We start from the raw sequence: 20,267 nt of genomic DNA, 5'->3' as shown, positions 1-20,267 counted from the left end.
ACCCCAGGAAATGCCTGGGGGGTCTCCCTCCCCCTCACCCCTGTGCCAGGAGGTAGTCTGGGCAGTCTCTGTCCCTCTCAGCCCAGGGGATGCTTGGGGGTCTCTGTCCCCTCGCCCTGGGGAATGCTCAGGGGGTCTCCATCCCCCTGGCCTCAGGGAATGCCTGTGCAGGGCTGTGGACCAGGGGCTCTGTGTCCCTCTCACCGCTGAGGGTGCTCGGGGCTGGGGGGGGGGGGGGGTTCTCCGACCTTCTCACACCTGGGGAGGTCAGGGGGGGTCTCTGTCCCTCTCAGCCCTGGTGTGACCCCACCCAAACATCATCAGGGACAGAGGGACAGAGACACCCCCAAACCCCCAGAAGGGCTGAACCTGGGATTTGGTTTGGGGCTGAGGATTTAGTAAGGGGCTGGAACTGAGGCTGGGATTGGAGTTAGGGCTGAGATTTGGATTAGAGCTGGGATTGGGGTTTAGGCTAGATATGGGATTGGCTTTATGGCTGGGGTTGGGATTGGCTCTGGGACTAGACGAGTCTGGCTCTGGGATGGGCTTAAATACAGAACTGTGAGTGTATCTAAACATGGAGTGAGATTGAGACCAGGATAAGGGTCATGCAGTGCAGGACTGGGGGGATGTCACTTCAGGATGTCCCTGGCATCATCCCTGCCCTCCTCAGGCATCTCCAAACATGGGGAACAGCTGGGTGCTCCAAGATCCAGGTGCTCCGACCCTGCCCCTCAATACCAGGCTACCCTGAGGGCAGCCCTGACTGTGACCCTTGGGGCTCTGGGATCAGCCCTCACATCCCTGTGGGAGCAGCTGCAGACAGGACAAGAAATTTCCCCCCCTTGGACAAGACATTTCTCCCCCTTTTTTGTGGAAGGATGAAGCCCAGCTGCCCTTTTCTTCTGGTGCCTCCTCCTCTCCTCATCTGAGGATGTAGAACTCCCCAGGAGCAGGAAAACCTCAATTCCCTGTTTCCTTATGGCTGCAGCCTGGAACATCCACTCAGAACGAAAAACTTTCTGACAGCCCTGCTGAATGACACCGGGAAGAGCTTTGTGACAAAGGATGGAAATTGTGTTTTGATAGGAAATAAAGTCACAAAATTATTTCTTTCTGTCCCATTCCTTTTCTATCAGTTCCAGGTTTTTTTTCAGAGTTCCACCTTCTCAGCCAATTGTGTTTGTGTGCTCTGTTCTCTCCCGCCTCTCTTTGCCTGCTCTATTTCTCTCTCAGTGTCTCCCTTGACCCAGGGCGGCTCGCACCAAAGACTTTGCCCTGATTTAATTCCCCATCCACGAGCTACAACAACCATGGGTGAAGTTCTGAAGGCTGGCAGTGAAATGTCACTCTAAGATCTTGCTTCACTTGGCTTTTGGCTCCTTCTTAAGAGCTTTGCCTTCAAGGGCAGGAACATCTTTTCCTGGCTGGGAACTGAATTCCAGCCCCTTGGAGTGTGTGCCATGGATCCCAGAGGGGCATTCCTGAGGCTCCCAGGGTGCTGCTTCTGCCGTGCCTCCCAAGGAGCTGTGCAGGGCCAGGGGACAAGCAGCTCTGTTGGTTCTGCAGTGCCACAATGGCACTGGTTCCATGAGTTTCCCCACTGCCAGCAGCGGTTCCTTGGTGCCCATGATGCCCTGCTGTGTCACCATGGATATTTGGTGCCATCAAGTTCTTCAATGTCACAATGGCCTCCCTCGCTCCATGAGCTTCTGCAGTGTCACAATGGCCTCCTTGGATGGGCAGTGTCACCATGGACCATTGGCTCCCTGCAGCCCCGCTGGGTCACCATGCACTCCTTGGTTCCATGAAATTCTGGGGGTGTCTCCATGGTCTCCTTGGATCCGCAGTGTCACAATGGACCACTGGATCCACGTGGCCCTGCTGTGTCACCATGGCCCCTTGGTTCCATGAGATCCCAATGTCACAATTGACTCCTTGCTTCAACATCACTCCTTCAGGGCCAAAATGGCCCCTTTGTTCCATGAGGATCAAAAAAGTTTTGTAGAAACATTGAGCAAATCCTGCTTAACACGCCTGGGAACATTTGCTTACATTCAAGAGAGAGGTTAAAGGTGAGGATGGCACCAGCAGCTTCCATCTGCAATACAGATCCAGGGAAAGGACAGGGACAGAAAATTCAGCTGCAAGACTCAGAGAATTCTGCTTCCAGAGATCATTTCTGCTCACACTGTCCCTTGCAGAAAGGTGACACCATTCCAGGCAGCCTGGACTGAGCAGGTGGTTCCTCAGTGAGCTTTGTTATTAGGAAACTTATTGAGGCTTTTCCATTCTTTCCTTCCCAAGAGGAAAACTTCTCCTGGGCCTGTGTGCAGGCAGAGCCCTGAGGAGAGCAGGTGGGACATGGTGCAGTGGGCTGGGACATGGAGCTGCAGAGCTCAGGGACAAGGTTCTGCTGCAGGGCACAGGGATGTCAGTGCCAGGTAGACTGTGTCAGACATGGTGAGGCTGGGTGTGAGGAGAAGTTTGTCCAAACAGGGTCAGCCCTCAAGGGGTTCATTCATTCTTCTCTGTGTCCAGACCTCCTAAAAAGGCCTTCAGCATCAAGATCACCTGGGGAATGTTTCTATCAGCTCTTCTCTTATCAGCTGGTAAATAAAAAATACTCACTTGATTAAAGGAAAAAAGTCATGAGGTGTGCTTTGAAATCTTCCTCCTTAACAGAACTCCAAACTGACTCCAATCAGCTGCACAAGCCCTGGAGAACTGAAGAAAATTTCAGGAAGAGAAAGAACCCCTGAGGGCTTTCTGTATTTTGGTGATCCCCACCATGGGTCAGTTGTGACAACATGAGTCCAAGGACACCACGGTAACACTACAGAACCTCATGGAACCAAGGGGCCATTGTGACACTGTGGTGCCTCATGGAATCAAGGACACCATTGTGAAACTCGAGGGCCACAAGGAACCAAGGGGCCATGGTGACCTTGTGGAGCCCAGAGTGTAGCTGAGGAGGTCCTGAGACAGCGAGGGCACATAGAGCCGAGGGGCCATGGTGACACATCAGGGCTTTGTGGAACCACAAAGCCATTGTGACATTGCAAGGCCCCGTGGAAGCATGGGGCCTTTTCACACTGCAGAAGCAAGGGGAACATTGTGACACTCCACGGCCTCATGGAACTGAGGAGACCATTGTGACACTGTGGGATTACATAAACCAAGGGAACATGGAACAGGTCGGGCTGGCTGGGCCTCCTGGGGACACCTGACAGGTCCAGCTGCCCTTGGCATGTTGAGGACTGCTTCTCATCAGCCCCTGGAGCACTGGGGCTCTGGGCTTTTCTTTCTATGGGTGAGAACTGTCCTTCTCCTCCAGGGGCCCATGGACAAAACTGGGATTCCTCCTCCAAATTTCCTTATATGCAAAGATTGTTCCCAGATGAAATCTGCCAGGACAAACAGATCTGGCTGTCTTGGTCACCCAGGGGCCACCTCTCATCTGCTTTTGAAACACTGGGACCATGTGGTTTTATTTCTTAGGGAAAAAACATCCATCTTGACCAGACGTCCATGGCCATGATTGGGAATCTGCCTCCAGAATTGTGTATATTCAAGGATAGATCCCAGACAAAGCTGCCAAGACTGACAAGTCTGGCTGGCCTTGGCTTCCTGAGGGCTGGCACTCATCTGCCTCTGAAACACTGGGGCTCTGTGCTTTCTTTCTTCATGAAAAGAACTCTTCTTCCTGTCCAGGTACCCACGGCCAAAACTGAGATGACACCTCCAAAATGTCCTTTGTCCAAGGACAGCCCCTAGACAAAAGGTGCCAGGAGAGAAAGGTCTGGCTGGCTTGGCCTGAGGGCAGCCACCTCTCATCTTCTTCCAAAACACTTGGACTTTATGCTTTTCTTTCCTATAGGAAAAAAACCCAACCATCTTGACCAGGCACCCATGGCCAACACTGGGATTCAAACTCCAAAACTCCGTACATCCAAGGATTGCTCCCAAGTGAAAGCTGCTAGGATAGACAGGTTTGGCTACCCTTGGCATCTTGGGGACTGCCTCTCACCTGCTTTTGGAACACTGGGGATTGGTGCTTTCCTTCCTGTGGAAAAGAACTGTCCTTTTTCTCAAGGTGTCCATGCTCAAAATTGAGATTCCTCCACCGAAATTCCCTATATCCAGAGATTCCTCCATGACTAAAGCTGCTAGAACAAACAAGTCTGGCTGTCTTGGCCTTACAGGAGCCGCCTCTCTCGTCTTCTCCCTTTGAAACACTTGGGCTCTGTGCTTTCCTTCCTATGGAAAAAAACCATCCTTCTCCTCTGGGTGTCCATGTCTGAAACTGGGAATGCACCTCTAAAATTCTGTATATCCAAGGGTTGCTCCAAGGAAAATCTGCCAGTACCATCAAGTCTGGCTGGCCTTGGCCTCGGGTGGCTGCCCCTACAACACTGGGGCTGAGTTCTTTCCTTCCCATGGAGATCACTGGGACACTGTGGTGACCTCATGGCACCAAGGGGATCATTGTGGCACCACTGGAGCCCATGGAACCAAGGGGCCATGGTGACACAGCAGGGCTTCATGGAACCCAGAGACCATTATGGCTCTGTGGAGCCTGATGGAACCATGGAGACCATTGTGACCTTTCAGGGACTCATGTCACCAAAGGGGCATTATGGCACCTCAGGGCCTCAGGGAAGCAAGGGACCATTGCGACCCTGTGGGGCCCATGGAACGGAGGGAACATGGAACAGGTCTGGCTGGCCTGGCCTCCCAGGGGCAGCCTGACAGGTCTGGCTGATGTTGAGATGTCAAGGGCTGCCTCTCATCAGCTCCTGGAGCAGTGGGGCTTCCGTGCTTTACTTGCTATGGAAAAGAAGTGTCCCTCTTTTCAGATGCCCATTGCCAAAATTGGTACTCTCCCTAAAAAATTTCCTATATGCAAGGGTATCTTTCAGAAAAAACCCTGCCAGCTCTGGCTGACCTTGGCCTCTGGTGGGTGCTTCTCATCTGCCCCTGAAATACTGGTGCCCTGTTCCTTCATTCCTATTGAAAAGAACCAGCTTTCATGTCCAAGGGCCATGGCCAAAATTGAAATTTGGCCTCCCAAATTTTGTATATCCAAGGATTCCTCCCAGACAAAAGCAGCCAGGACAGACAGGTCAGGCTGGCCCTGTTCTCTGGTGATTTTCTTAGACTATGAGCTGAATCTTTTCATTGAAAACACTTTGGGGAGAGCCCAGAGATCTCCCAAGGAGGGGTTTGTAGGCCTTGGGCGTATAACCACCACATATGGACAAAGGAGCTGTGTGCTCTGTGCTGTTGTGGGGGTTTTGCATCATGGAAGTGATGTCCTAAGAGAAGCTGATAGCAGTTTCCTTCTTGTCTGGCGAAGAAACCAATCAGTAATTAGATTTGAGATCTGAAAATCTGTTAAACCACTAAAGAAACTGTGCATGGCTCTGTGAAGACACATTTTAAAGATGAAAAAACTGCTGGGGTTTGCCCGCAACCCCCAGGCAGGGGGAGGAGAAGCCATCGGCCCCCGACCGTGCTGCTGCTGTGTTCTGGCCTGGCTGCTGAGATCCTGGCCCTCCCCCCAGCGCGGCCCATCCTGACACAGCCCCAGTGCAGCTGCTGCAGAAACCTCCATCGTAAAACAGCTCCGGCCGCAAGGACCGAGCCTGGCCGGGGTCACGGAACCATCTGCAGGCCCTGGGTGAGATATGAACTCTTTCAGTGCTTCCATCCTCCCTCGAGTGAGAGAAAAGGACAAAGTGCAGGCACATAGAGGAGCAACACGAAGGCAGCCGAAGTCAGTGAAGAGGAAGTTGATTCCCAGATTGGAGGAATTGCCTTGATCTTGGGGCTGAAATCCTCTTGTAAAGCTATGGAAAAGAATGTAATTGATACATCAGAATCTCTTTTTCCCTATAATACATTGAAAAATATGGTGAGATGACTTGTTCAGCAAAGGCCTCCATGCTAAAATAAGCAAATATTTACATAGCTCTGATCCCATGAGAAGTTTGAATAGAGAAAAAGGAAAGAGTGATGAGACCCTGTGCCCTTGTGGAGCAAAGATCTCTGTCCCTAGACATGAAAATGATTTCAGAAGTAGATGAAGAGAACCTCTGCTCTTAAACAGTTCATCTTTAAATGAATACCCTGTAAGCTGACATAGTCCATAAACACAACTGTGAGAAAAGCTGTGAAAAAATCTGAGGGACTTCACAAGTGTAGATTTTCCTGGTGGCTTCTGTTCTTAAAAACTGAGAGCCACAAGAGAACTGTCTTCTTATGGAGAAGTCTTCATAGCACAAACGAGTCTCCTCTCCCTAAGTGAACTGAAGAAAGACTATTCTAGAGGTGGTAAACTGACTGAAAATTCTAGGTTTTGTCTCTTTACATTGTGAGTAAGAAAGAAAAATGTGTAGGGAGAGGAGAAGTGTTCTGAAAGTTTTGTTCTGATTCTTATTACTCTTTCTTTTACTTACTGGTAATAAACTTTTCTTTATACCCTTTTAAAGTTTTAAGCTTACTTTGCCTTTCTCCTAATCCTATCTCACAGCAGGAAATGAGTAAGGATATTCTAATCAGTGTACTGGTAATTAGCCAACACTGAACCCACCACAATAATTGATGCATTCTCCAAGAAATCTCAATTTGGTGAAACAAAACCACTAAAGAAACATTCCTGATGAACTGCATGAAAGCAGAGGCAAATCAAGGCAGAGCCATGGTTTGTCAAGAATTGCCTGATCCCAATGAGCCCTGTGGTGCATTTGGAGCTGAGCCATTGAACCTCAGGGCCTGAGAGGAGATTGCACAAACCTTTCCAGGAGTCAAAGCCAGAGATAAACCCCCAAGTGTCTCAAAGTATTAAGGGGTCCCATTGAGGTCATTCCCAACACAGGCTCCTCATGGACTCCTTGCATGAGAGAATTGGTGGCCAGGATGGCAAAAAACCTTCTCAGAGACTCAAAGTAGAAGGGAAAATCCAAGTACCTTAAAACCCTTGAGTATCTCAAAATATTAATGAATGCCACTGAGTGTCAGTACAAAGCATCTCAAGGGACTTGTTAAAGCAGATAACTGGGGCCGTGATTGCACAAACCTCTCACAAATCTGTATCAAAAGGGAAACACCGAGTACCTTAAATAAACTGAAGTACCTTGAAGCATTATTGAGCCCCACTGAGTGTTGTTCCTGACAAAGCCTCTCCAGGGACTAATTACAGCAGATAATTGGAGGCCATGACTGCACAGACCTCTCAGAGACTCCAAGGCAAAAGCCAAACCTAAAGTCCTTTGAAAAACCTGCAGTCTCTGGGAGCATTGAGGAGCCCCCGGGGCCATTCCTGACCAGGGCTCTCCAGGGACTCCTTCCAGCAGATCCTTGAGGCCACTGGGATGTGGGCGGGGGGGGGATGCTGAGGGCAGGACAAGGGGTGACAGTGCTCAGCCTGGCTGGGGCTGTGCCAGGAGGCCCCAGTGCCTCAGGGCAAGGTGTCTCCTCACAGCCCTTGGTGGCACAGACCCTGCTGTGCCCCAGGGCACCAAGACTTGGCTTCTCTTTGTCCCCACCTGTCATCAGTGCCTCCAGTTCTCTGCTCTGCCTGGGGCCTGGGGACACTTTCTCAGTTGTGTCCCTCAGTGGGACCCATTAAAAGTGAAAGAAACTTTGGAGTTGGATTCTGACTTGGAGTTCTTGAAAGGTTTCTTCAGCTCCCTCTCAGGGATTGATGTTCAAGGCGTGAGCAGAAAGCCCCAGAGGCTCATTAAAGTCCTTGTGCTGTGTCTGTGCTGCTGAGCTGGGCTGGGCTCCTGGCACAGAGGCAGCTCCTGGTAACCAAGAAAAGTTTCAAAAGCACATTTCTCTTCATGAGCAGCCCTTCTCCCAGCCCAGCAGGCTGGGGCACTGCCTGCAGCCACCCAGGGCACAGCACAGAGACACAGAGAGCTTCACTCAGTCAGGGCTGGGAAGGTGCTGTGAAGTGCCTGGGGCACAATTACTGCCAGCCCTTGGAATCTCTGGCTGCAGGACAATGCAGCTGCAGCTCCTGGAGCCATCTCCTAAAGCTGTAATATCCCAATGCCTGCAGACTCTGTGAGTACATTCTCTGATTACCTCTTGTGCAGAGCAGCCAGGGGTGCTCAGGGCTGTCTTGCAGAGCAGGGTCCTGCAGCACAGGGCGCTGTGCTGGGGCAGGGACTCTGCTGCCTGTCAGGGACAGCTCTCATCCAGCCCTGGGAGCTGCTCACAGTGCAGGGGGACAAGATCTGGGTGGAAGGAGACAGCTGGTAAGGCTTGGAAGTGTTCTCCTTTTGTGCTGAGGATGCTGCATTGTTCAGGACTGTTCCCAGCAGGACATTTAACTGCAGAACATTTCCAAGTAGATTATACAAGTAGCACAGCAAGGCAGGGGCAGCATAAAAAGGGAAATCCTGCTTTTTGATTTGACTGCTCTGGGTTGCCTGGAGGGGAATCTGCACATAGATATTCATATCTCAGCTCAGGCTGAGAAAAATGAAAGAAAATTCTCTCAGATGGTAATTAACCAGGCAGTGACAGAAATCAACACAGGGTTGCTCTTAGAGGCAGCACCATTGTCATTTTCCAGCCTCCTCAGGGTTGCTCTGACGTTGCCATCAGAGCCTGCAGAGCCAGAGCTGCCCCTGGGCAGTGCCTGAGCTGGGAGGGGTCTGAAGAGCAGAGCTGAGCCCCCAGGGCTGGGCTGAGCTCTGGTAGCACTGGCAGGGTCCAGCCCTGGGCACAGGGAAGCAGCTGCTGGCAGGGACAGCTCCAGGCAAAAGAGCCCTGGGCAGGCAGTGTGGGGAAAGTGCCGCCAGGCTGTGCTGGGATATTTAGAGTCCTCTCCAAACCCAACTATTCCATGATTACTTTTTTTACAGATCCCCATGTGCAGCCCCAGCAAATGTCCAACAGCAGCTCCATCAGCCACTTCCTCCTGCTGGCATTGGCAGACACGCGGCAGCTGCAGCTCCTGCACTTCTGCCTCTTGCTGGGCATCTCCCTGGCTGCCCTCCTGGGCAACGGACTCATCATCAGTGCCATAGCCTGCAGCCACCACCTGCACAGGCCCATGTACTTCTTCCTGCTCAACCTGGCCCTCGCTGACCTGGGCTCCATCTGCACCACTGTCCCCAAAGCCATGCACAATTCCCTCTGGGACACCAGGATCATCTCCTACAAAGGATGTGCTGCTCAACTCTTTTTTTTTCTGTTTTTCATCTCTGCAGAGTTTTATCTCCTGACCATCATGTGCTACGACCGCTACGTGTCCATCTGCAAACCCCTGCACTACGGGACCATCCTGAGCAGCAGAGCTTGTGCCCACATGGCAGCAGCTGCCTGGGCCAGTGTCTTTCTCTATTCACTGCTGCACACGGCCAATACATTTTCCCTGCCCCTGTGCCATGGCAATGCCCTGGGCCAGTTCTTCTGTGAAATCCCACATATCCTCCAGCTCTCCTGCTCCAAATCTTACCACAGGGAACTTGGGCTTCTTGCTGTTAGTGCCGGTTTAGGACTCAGTTGTTTGGTGTTCATTGTTTTCTCCTATGTGCAGATCTTCAGGGCCGTGCTGAGGATCCCCTCTGAGCAGGGACAGCACAAAGCCTTTTCCACCTGCCTCCCTCACCTGGGTGTGGTCTCTCTGTTCATCAGCACTTCCATATTTGCTCACCTGAAGCCCCTCTCCATGTCCTCCCCATCCCTGGATCTGGCCCTGTCAGTTCTGTATTCAGTGGTGCCTCCAGCCCTGAACCCCCTCATCTACAGCCTGAGGAATCAGGAGCTCAAGGCTGCAGCGTGGAGACTGATGACTGGGTGCTTTCAGAGGCATTAAACTGCTGGCCAATTTCTGCAAATCACTTCTAATAAAACTCATCTTTGATATTTCTTGTTGGTTTCATTTTGTAGGTCCTTTTTCTTTGTTTTACTTTTTTCATATTGTCCACAAAAAAAAGGCATTGTTTCTGCCCTTTCTCACTTTTCCCCCCGCAACCTTCCCTGTGGCCACAGACTTTGTCAATGAGGGGCTGTAATCTTGCTGGCTTTAAAGGAACTAAAGGATCTCCCAGCAGAGTTTTCTGCAGAGATGCCCTTTTGTTGCCTTCTCTGGAACTGCAGCAGCAATGTCTGTGTGCAGAGCTGGGGGCAGATCAGTGCTGGCACAGCAGCTGTGCCCAGCAGCAGCACTTGGTGTTGCCAGTGCTGCTCCCGTGGCCCTGCCCCACTGCCCTGGTGGCCCTGGTGGCCCTGGTGTTGCTGTAGGGCCTGAGTGCTCTCAGGGCCGGGCACAGTCCTGGGGTGGCAGTGCCGGGGCTGCAGCAGGGACAGGCCATGGGCACTGCTTGGGCAGCGCTGACGCTTCAGGCCAGGCCCTGGGGGCTCCAGTCTCCTTGCTGAGGCTCTCTCAAGAGCACACCCAGGCCAATGCTCAACCCAGAAAACCCCCGTGAGTGGCCCCAGGCTGGTCGTGGGCAGGCTGGGGGCAAACAGCATGGCTGGTGTTCTGCAAGGGCCCTGGGGGAGACAGGAAGGAGCAGCAGAGCAGGGGCTGATCCATCCTCAGTGCGCTGGACAGCCCAGGGCAGTGTCCCAGAGCGTTCTCATGGAGTTGCCAACAACATCCCCCCTCTGCAGCCCTGGCCTCTCCCCCAGCTCACACAGGTGCCCTATCCTTGCAGGCACAGACACGGCAGCACTGGCTCAGGAGCCCCTGTTTGCATTGCCCAGAGCAGGCGGGAGCACCCCCATGTTGTTGGTGTGGGGACATGAACCTGAGGGAGCACAAATGCCATCAGCCCCTGGGGCCAGCAAGGGCTGGGGAATGGCAGGGAAACCACTCAGCTTTTTCCTGGCCTCTGCAGTCAGCCAGAAAGTTTGTTCCCATCAGCTGGGAGTTTCCTGTCCTACTGCAGACGCTGTTGCTCAGAGCCAGGGCTGCCTGGCAGCCACCCCCAAGCTGCCCTGAGCATTTCCATTGCTTCACCACTGCTTGCTTTACTCTTCCTGCTACAAATTTCTTCCTACTGTCCAGCTCTGTTCCTTTCCCAGCAAACAGCCCATCCCTGTTTACTCTTTCCTCTCTGGCCCCACTCCCCATTGCAGTTCCTGACTTGGCACCATGGGAACGTCCCTTGGGCAGCAGGATCATCCTACAAGTTCTACAGGAATTGTCTGCAGGCTCCTGCAGTGCCTCCTGCTGCTCCCTTGCTACAGGCACCACATGTCAGGGGGGCTGCTGTGTCTGGCTCTGGGTCTCCCTGTTCTGGGCAATGAGGAGGAGCTGCAGAGGCTCTGCAGGACTGACAGGATGGGCTTTGGGGCTGGCAGGAGAAGCTGAGGGACCTGGGCTGCTTGAGCTTCTGAAGAGGAGGCCCAGGGCTCATCCTGCAACTGCTCCAAGGGTGGTTTCAGAGAATCACAGAATCAGCAAGGGTGGAAGAGGCCATAGAGATCATCAAGTCTGACCTGTGCCCTTGACACCACCTTGTCTCCCCTGGGCCTCCTCTTCTCCAGGAAAAACAACCCCAGCTCCCTCAGCCACTCCTCACAGGACTCATGTCACAGACCCCTCTCCAGCCTTGTTTCCCTTCTCTGAACACACTCCAGCCCCTCCATGTCCTTCCTAAATTGGGGGCCCAGAACTGGACACAGCACTCAAGATGCAGCCCAACCAGTGTCCCTGAGCACCGGGGAAGAATCACTGCCCTGCTCCTGCTGGCCACACTTTCCTGATCCAGGCCAGGAGCCATTTGCCTTCTTGGCCACCTGGGCACACTGTTGCCTCATGTCCAGCCTGCTGTCCATCAGTCCCTGCAGGTCCCTTTCTGCCTGGCTGCTGTCCAGCCACTCTTGTCCCCAGCCTGTAGTGCTGCAGGGGTTACTGTGGCCAAAGTGCAGGGTCCAGCACTTGGACTTCTTAAACCTGACCTTGTTGGATTTGGGCCCTGGATGAAGCTGGTCCAGAGCCCTGTGCAGAGCCCTCCTACCCTCCAGCAGATCCACACTCACACCCAGCTTGGTGTCATCTGCAAACTTGTTAATAGTGGGCTCAATCTTTTCATCCATATTGTCAATGAAGATTTTTAAACAGCACTATGCCCAACACAGGCCCTTGGGAGACACCACTGGAGACTGGACACGCAATGGGTGCAGCACCATCCCCATCATGCTCTTGGCCCAGCCTCCAGCCAGCTCTTTACCAGGGAAGGGTGAACATGTCCAACCTAAGGGCTGCAGCTTTTCCAGAGAATTCTATGGCTTACTCTGTCAAAGGCTTTGCTGAAATCCAGGCACACAACATCCACAACCTTTCCCACATCCACAGGTGGGTCACCTGGTCATAACAGGAGAGACCAGGTTGATCAGGCAGGACCTGCCCCTCCTAAATCCGTGCTGGCTGGCTCTGATCCCTCGGCTATCCTGTGGGTGCCCTGTGATGGCACTCAAGGTGATCTGTTCCATTTCCTTGCCGGGCACCCAGGTCAGGCTGACAGGCCTGGAGTTCCCCAGATCCTCCTTCCAGCCCTTCTTGGGGATGGGCTCACACTGCCACCTCCAGTCCTCTGGAACCTCCCTGCTGAGCCAGGACTGATGGTAAATGATGGAGAGCAGCTTAGGGAGCTCATCCACCACCTCCCTCATCCCCCTAGGATGGATCCCATCTGACCCACACACCTGTGAGCATCTGAGTGGCTCAGCAGGTCACCAGCTGCTTTCTCCTGGATGACAGCAGTCTGTTCTGCTCCCTATGCCCATCTACCAGCTCAGGAGAACACTTGTTCTGAGGACAACCTCTCCTAATATTGAAAATTGAGACAAACAAGGTGTTAAGTAGCTCAGCCTTTTCCTTGTCTTTAGTTGCTATATCCTCCACTGAATCCAAAAAAGAGTAAAGGTTCTCCATCTCCCTCTTTTTGCTATAAATTTTTTTATAATTTTCTTTTTTCCAGAAGTAGCCAGGTTAAGCTCTAATTGAGCTTTCACCTCTCAACTTTTCTTTCTGTATAACCTTATGACACCCTTAAACACTTCCTGAGCTGCCAGTCCTTTTTTCCCCTGAGTTCCCCACAAAGGCTCCATGGACAACCAGGACAGTCATTTTCCTCACCAGCTCATCTTTTGCCACACTGGGATAGGCTGCTTCTTGCCCCTTAACATTAATTTCTTGAGATGTGTCCATCCTTCATGGACCCCTTTGTTTTTAAGGGCTGTTTTCCTTTAAAAAATCAATACCTGATTCAGTGCTCCCCAAATCTGCATCCTAAATAGGCCAAAGTCTGTCCTTCCTATTTCCAGTGTAGAAGTTTTGTTGCTGCCCCTCCTTATTTCACACAACTATGAAAACTTGATTATTTCATGGTCATTGTGACCCAGGCAGCCTCTGACCCCCACATCTGCCACCAGCCCTTCTCTGTTTGTGAACAGCAGGAGACAGAGCTTTCCTTGGGAGTGGGAGTGTCACCAAAAATTTGGTAAACCAGAAAACACCAATGCAGCATTAAGCAGCAGCATTCTTTATTCAGCTGGATGCATGGGGGACAGCTCCTCCCAAAGCCCTGCAGGCTGAGCAAAGGAAAGTTTCTGTTTCTATTCTGGATTTTGCACACATATTCATTGATTGTCCTGGACTAAACACACATATGGATAATCATTTCCCCAAAATCATTAACATTATTCCCCTCCCCTTTACCCATGTGTTCTTCTGTCCTGGGGGGTCTCTCTGGTGGTCCCTGGTGGTCGTGGACCCCAATGTTCCAGTGGGCCTAGCTGAGCTGGCAGGACACTGAGGCTGGTGAACTTCCAGTTCCCCTTCTCACACAATGGGCATTGTGTGCTTTCCATAGGTCTGGGGTTTTGGAGAGCAAGCTCCAGGTGTCAGCTTACCTTGTGCAGACAATTTATCATCTGGTAACATGAGGTCACAGAGTGGGCGATGACATCACAGAGTGGGTTATGTGAGGTAATGGAGAAGCTATGGCATCACAGACTGCATCTCTGACATCATAGAGCCACCAGTGACACCACACAGCAGAAGTCTGACATCACTGAGCAGGCTGTGACATCACACAGTTGGCTGTGACATCAGAGACCAGCTGTGTGACATTAGAAAATGGGCTGTGACATCACAGAGAAGGCTGTGACATCCCATAGGGTCTGTGTGACATCCCAGCAGGGCTATGTGAGGTCACTGGGTTGGTCACTCTGCCCCAGCTCCCCCTCACAGTTTCTCCCAACAAGTCCAATGCTGTTCATGCCCAGTAGGGTCCCTGTCCCCGGGTATCCCCCAAGCCCACCTGGAGCCACAGCCTCCACCAAAGGATGTTCCACAGGATTCACCCCAGAGACTGACATGGGGACAAGGGGCCAGGGTTGTGGGGCCAGGACACCAAAGGACATCGATTATACAGGTGACGGTGGCCTGGTTTGGGTTGCCCAGGGCAGGAAAGATGTCTGGCAGCTGGAGCAGGGTCTGGGAAGGGCCTCCAAGGTAGGGCTGGAGCCCTTGGGCTGTGAGCAGAGGCTGAGGGAGCTGGGCTTGTCCAGCCCGGAGCAGGGAAGGCTGAGGGGCTCCTCATCCCAGCCTGGCAGTGCCAGCGAGGAGGTGATGGAGAACACAGAGCCAGGCTCTTCACTGGGGGGCCTGGTGGGAGAGAAAAGCCAATGGGTGGGAGGGAAAAGAGGGGAGATCAACCAGGACAGGAGTAGATGAAATGAGTCAGGCTGGTTTCAGCATTTCCTCAACACCAAGAGCAGCCTGACGTCCCTTCTCCATCCACCACTGACAGCTTTGCAAATCAGGAATTGTTGGCGCTCTTTTACCCCCACTCCAGGTTGAGCATCCTAATACAAGAACTTATGAACCTAATGCAAGAACAAGAACTGTTTTTATATCTATCACAGAACCATGTTTGTCTGAAATTAATTTTAGTATGGAAATCACTTGTAGATGGAGGACTCATCAGACAGTGCTGGGACATTGCGCATCGGAAATAATGTGATTGTTCTTAAATTGTGTTCTGTTCAACTGTGGTGTGTTGACCATGAAGAGAAACTTACTGTACCTCTAAGTCTCACCAGCTCCTGACCCCCAAAGGACACAAACCTGATGAGTTGTAGCTCCCACTCCAGCAGTGGCACTTGCACCTCCCTCCATCCCCAGAGTGGAGCTCCCTTGTCCCAGAAAGTCCCTGGCAAAGGAGGGATAAAGGAAACAGGACAGGCTGTGGGGATCAGCAGCAGGGCATGGCCAGGGATTTGGGGTGGTTGTGAGCCCAGGGCAGGACCCGGCCCTTGGCCTTGGTGAACCTCATCCCATTGTCCTGGGCCCATGGCTCCAGCCTGTCCAGATCCCTCTGCAGAGCTTCCTGCCCTCCAGCACAGCCACACTCCCACCCAGCTTGGGCTCAACAGGAACTGACTGAGGGTACCCTCAATGGCCTTGTCCAGATCAGCAACAAAGAGATTGAACTGATCTGGCCCCAGTCCTGAGCCCTGGGAACACCCCTGGACGTGACTCCATTCCTCAGCTGCTCTGAGTGCCAGGGGTTGGATAAGAGAAATGGTGGGGAGCGGGTAGGGACAAAGTCTGAATGATTGTCAGCCATGAAAGGTCTTGCTTTTCATATCTGTTCAAACTGCATAAGGTGTGGGAACTCGGCGCACCTCTCCTGAGGGCCAGAGCTACCGAGAGAACCCTTGGGGAGCTCGGGAGCCTTGGGATGTTGCTAAAAGTACCTGGTGGCTCAACTTTGACCCTGCAAGAGATGTACCACCTATATGTGGGGATATAAGAATCACTGGTGTGTAAAGGATATAGAAATAGAACATTTGTAGGTCAAGGTACAGTTTTTAAGATTTGGTACAGGGGGGTTGGAAAAACAAGATGGAGGGAGTTGGGGCCTGCCACATGGTTCTTCCTCCTTCTTCTTGTCTTCCATTTTCTGTGTGACGTAGGTATTTTTGATAGGTTTATAGTAAAGGTACACTTAGTAATAAAAATGATAAGTATTGGAGACAAAAGATAAATACAGTTTACGTAGTCTTTGTTATAAAAAGATGCGACCGCCCTGTGGGCAGTCAGAGTGCCTTTGGCTGCCTTGCTAGTCAGACCCCGGCTGGGCAGAAAGAAAATTTTTGTAGATAAGAAATAATAAACAACCTTGAAGACCGAACCTGAGAGTCCAGCCTTGTCTTTTGGAGCCCAGGAAGCGAGCCCATCTCACCCTTGTCTGGGCAGAGACAAATCACAGCGAGCCCGGACAATGAGGAGGTGCTGGGGATCAATATCGATTGGACATTGCAGATATCAATTTATAAACAGGAAAAGAAAATTTAACAGGACAAGTCTCTCTTCATTGTTTTCATTATAGTATATACAATTTAAATGTACTTCTGAAATGTGTCTAATTAACCACAGAAGAATTGAAAACTTCAGTTATTCCCAGAGGCTTTTCTTGTTTGGGTGTTTTGAAAAAATGTTTATGAGCTTTTCTGACTGAATTCCTGAACTGAGGAGCTCAAGAAAGAAGAGGCCTCTGGAGTAATAAAATTCATCAGCATCATCCAAGTGGCTGAGGATCCATCCCCATCACAGCAGCAATGAACAGCTCTGTGGCTGCCCCAGCTTTGAGATGGGCCCTGGGTCTGGAGCACAAGCAGCTCTGGAGGGCCCCAAGGCCAGGGCTCTTGTGCTGCATCAGGCAGATGGGATGGCAGCAGGGGCTGCAGAGCTTTCAGCACCTCAGCCAGAGGGGAACAGAGCACCCAGGGAGCCTCCTTGTGCCTTGGCCAAGCCCCTTCCCCCATGGCTGGGGCTGAGTCCTGTGGCAGCTGCAGCTGCTGCTGTGCCCTTGCCAGGGGCTGAGGCTGTGGGGCCAGTGCCCAGAGCAGCCTGGCCTGAGCAGAGCTGTGGGGCCAGAGCCGGCTGGGCTGGGCTGGCCAGAGGCCCTTGGTGCTGCCCAGAGCTCAGGGCAGCTGGCAGAGCTTGCAGGGAGCTGGGCTGGGCTCAGAGAGCCTGGCACAGACACCATCAGTGTCCATCTCAGCCTGGCTGAGCATGCAGGGGCAGGACTGAGGCCAGGCCTTGTGGGGCAGGGCCAGCGCCTGTGCCAGGCATTGAAACCAGGCAAGTGCCCCAGAGAGGAGGCTGCTCTGTGCCCTGGGGGCATGGAGAGAGCAGGAAGGGGCCCCAGGACATTTGTCAGTGCCAGCCTCTGTCCCCAGCCCTTGGCAGCCCTGGCTGCTGAGCCCAGCTTTGCCCTGGGCTGAGTTTGGCCGTGGCCCAGCTCCATCCTCCTGCGGGGCTCAGGGCCTGTTCCTGGTCATGGCCAGCCCTGGCTGCCTCTCTGCTGGCCCAGAGGCCGGCAGAGCCCGGGGCAGGGCCGTCTGTGCAGGCCCACAGGTGCCACTGGCTCTGCAGGAGCTGGCAGAGGCTGCCCAGCAGGGAGGCCATGGGGCACAGAGCCCCAAGGCTGCTGTGGACACCACGGCACAGGGGCCCTTCCCAGCCGCAATGCTCCTGGCCTGGGCTGGGCCTGCACAGGGGCTGTGCCACCATGGCTGGGCCAGCACAGGGCCACAAAGGGGCCACACAGCCACTGCCAGGGCTGACAGCAAGGCCAGGCACAGACAGGGAATTGCTGAGCATGGCCTGTGCTGGGCAGGGCTGAGTGTGCCAAAGGCAGAGCTCAGCTGCCCTTGGGGGCTGCAGGAACAGTCCAGAGCCCAAAGAGCCTCCATGGCTGTGCTGGAGACCAAGGCTGGAGCAGGGAAATGCAGGGCTGCTGCGGGATGGGGAGGACATTGAATTCCAGCACACACCTCAGTTCTCTGATGATCCCGGCACCATGCTGGTCCCTGTTCCAGACTGGAGCAGAGCAGATGTTGATGGGACAGGAGCCCTGTGAGGCTGTAAGGGACCTGCAGCTTGCAAGGTGCTCTGCTCTCCCTCAGGTGCTCTCAGAGAGATCCAATCCCAGCTGGCCAGCTCAGGGCACAAGTGGCATTGCCTGTTCATGGGCACACAACTGATGTCTGCCTGTAAAGGGGCACGGTTTTTTTTACCTGTTCCTTTCATAATATGCAAGCAAATATTTTTTACATGGGTCCCTCAAGTACTTTTGAGAAATGGCAAAGCTTTCCCACCAGGAACAGGAATTTCCTGGATATACTGGAATTCTACTACTTCTGGCAGGAGAAGAAATACTGATCCTTTTGCTACCTTTGCCACCAAATTTCAGTCTCATATTTTATGGCACTCTTCCTTCATGTGTTTTCAGCTATTTTGTTTAAAAGGCCATGTCTAAGACATCTCTTCATTTAGAGCAGCTGATCTTTGTCCTTCCCTTTGCTCCCAGACTTCCTCATGCAGCTGTTCTCTGGTCCTTCCAATTTGTCTCCCTTGACTGGATTCATGCTTTGAGCTTCAGAGAGTTGCCCAATCTTTTGGAAGTTTAAATAACTCCTTAGACAGCATCTTAGTTGTAGTTTTATCTTTTACAAAACCTCTTCTTATGTCTTTGTCTAAAATCCTTCCTGTATGGCAATCCCTTGTGGGTGGTGGATATGTCAGATGTTGCTGGGATGTCACAAGGAGCTGAGGGAAGGGTTTTGATGTTTATTAAATTTTATCATGTTCACATTTTTTATTTTGGCCATGAAGAGAAACCTTTCTGTGCCTCTGAGTCCCACCAGTTCCTGGTCCCTCAAAGGGCACAAACCTGATGAGTTGTGGTTTCCACTCCAGTGGCTGCACTTGGAACTCCCTCCATAGCCAGAGCAGAGCTCCCTTGTCCCAGAAAGTCCCTGGCAAAGGAGGGATGAAGGAAAAAGGACAGGCTGTGGGGATCAGGGGCAGGGCAGAGCCAGGGAGAAGAATGACTTTTGCATTTGATGGAGCTGTGCCTTCCCTGGGCTTTGTTGGCTGACAAGAAATGAACATCCCTCTGTGTCTCAGGCAGTTCCTTCTCCAAGGAAAGCAGGTGGGAGTTGGAGCCAAGGAGCTGAAAGCTGCAGGTGCAGCCTGGGCTGGAGGGAGCTCAGATTTGCGCAAGGCTGCTCTGAGTGCCAGGGCTTGGATGGGGGAAATGGTGGGGAGAGGGTAGGGATAGAGTCTGATTGATTGTCAGCCATACAGGGTCTTGATTTTTATATCTATTCCAACTGCATGAGGAAGCACTTGGATTCAGTATCAATTGGAGATTGCACATATCAATAAATTAACTGGAAAATAAAACTAAACAGGACCTAAAAAAATCTCTTCTCACTGTCTTTTTAAATATCATGTATTCACTTGGAATACACTACTGAGATCTACTTAACTACAAATTATTTGGAAACTGAAATCAAATTATTCCCAGAGGTTTGGCTTGTTAAGGTGTTCTGAATGTTAATGAGCCCTGGGACACTGAATTCCTGCACTGAAGAGCTGAAGGCTGAACAAGCCTCTGGAGCAGTAAAATTCAGCAGCAGCCTCCAAGTTGCTGAGGATGTCAGCAGCCCCCACTGAGGCCATCCCTGCTCAGAGCCTGTGGGGGAATGGGCAGACAAGGAGAGCGTCCCTGGGGCTGGGGCAGCACAAGTCAGAGGCACCAGCGGCTCCAGCTGGGAAATGGAGTGTGGAATGTGGCTGGGAAAGCCCTGCCTGGGCTCTGCCAAGCAGGATGGACAAGCCCTGACTCCCATCCCCCAAACAACTCTCTCAAGGAGATATTTAAAAGTAATTACAATGCTTTGTGTATTCTGAGTTGGATGTACTGGAGAAATACCATCAAGAGATTCTCAAGCACTCAAATGAATAACTGGGAACTTTAGAAAAGCAGAGAAACTTTGGCTAAATATTTAATACAATATCCAATCAACAGAAAACACTTCTCAAAGCATTAACTTGGCCCATTCAACTTCATAAATTTTTAGCCTGGTCACCTTTAAGTTAACCAAAATTTCCAAGAGGAGGGAATTAGAAGAAGGCACAGAAAGAGAGAAAGACAAAAAAGGTACACAGAAGCACAAACACAGCTACCAGTTCCTGGATTTTACTGGTGTTCAGATGGAAATTCCAAGAGGATATAGGGTCAAAATGTGTGTTTGCCTTGTGGTCAGCCTTCAATACCCCTTGGTCTTCCTGGGCCTTCCCTCAGGTGGGACTTGGGCTCATTTGGTCCCTCAGGAGCTGGGCTGGGGGCTCCAGAGGTGGCTGTGGAGCATTGCCTGTGCTGTGCCAGGGACTGGCAGGCACTGCTGGGCTGGGATAGAGGCTCTGGGAGAAT

At 52.1% G+C, this 20,267-nt stretch overlaps 1 protein-coding gene across 1 annotated transcript; it reads left to right on the top strand.

The window, feature by feature from the left end:
* Positions 1-8,902: 8,902 nt before the first annotated feature.
* On the top strand, positions 8,903-9,835 carry LOC311165760 (olfactory receptor 14I1-like; the record flags this gene model as incomplete). The annotated part of the gene is made up of 1 exon (XM_084227268.1): positions 8,903-9,835. One exon carries the CDS (start codon positions 8,903-8,905, stop codon positions 9,833-9,835), a length of 933 nt encoding a protein of 310 aa, XP_084083394.1.
* Positions 9,836-20,267: the final 10,432 nt, after the last annotated feature.

Source organism: Fringilla coelebs (assembly GCF_963513975.1).
Source record: "Fringilla coelebs genome assembly, contig: SCAFFOLD_38, whole genome shotgun sequence".
Taxonomy (NCBI): domain Eukaryota; kingdom Metazoa; phylum Chordata; class Aves; order Passeriformes; family Fringillidae; genus Fringilla; species Fringilla coelebs.
The sequence above is the reverse complement of the archived record's forward strand: the minus strand, read 5'-3'. Positions and strand labels throughout refer to the sequence as shown.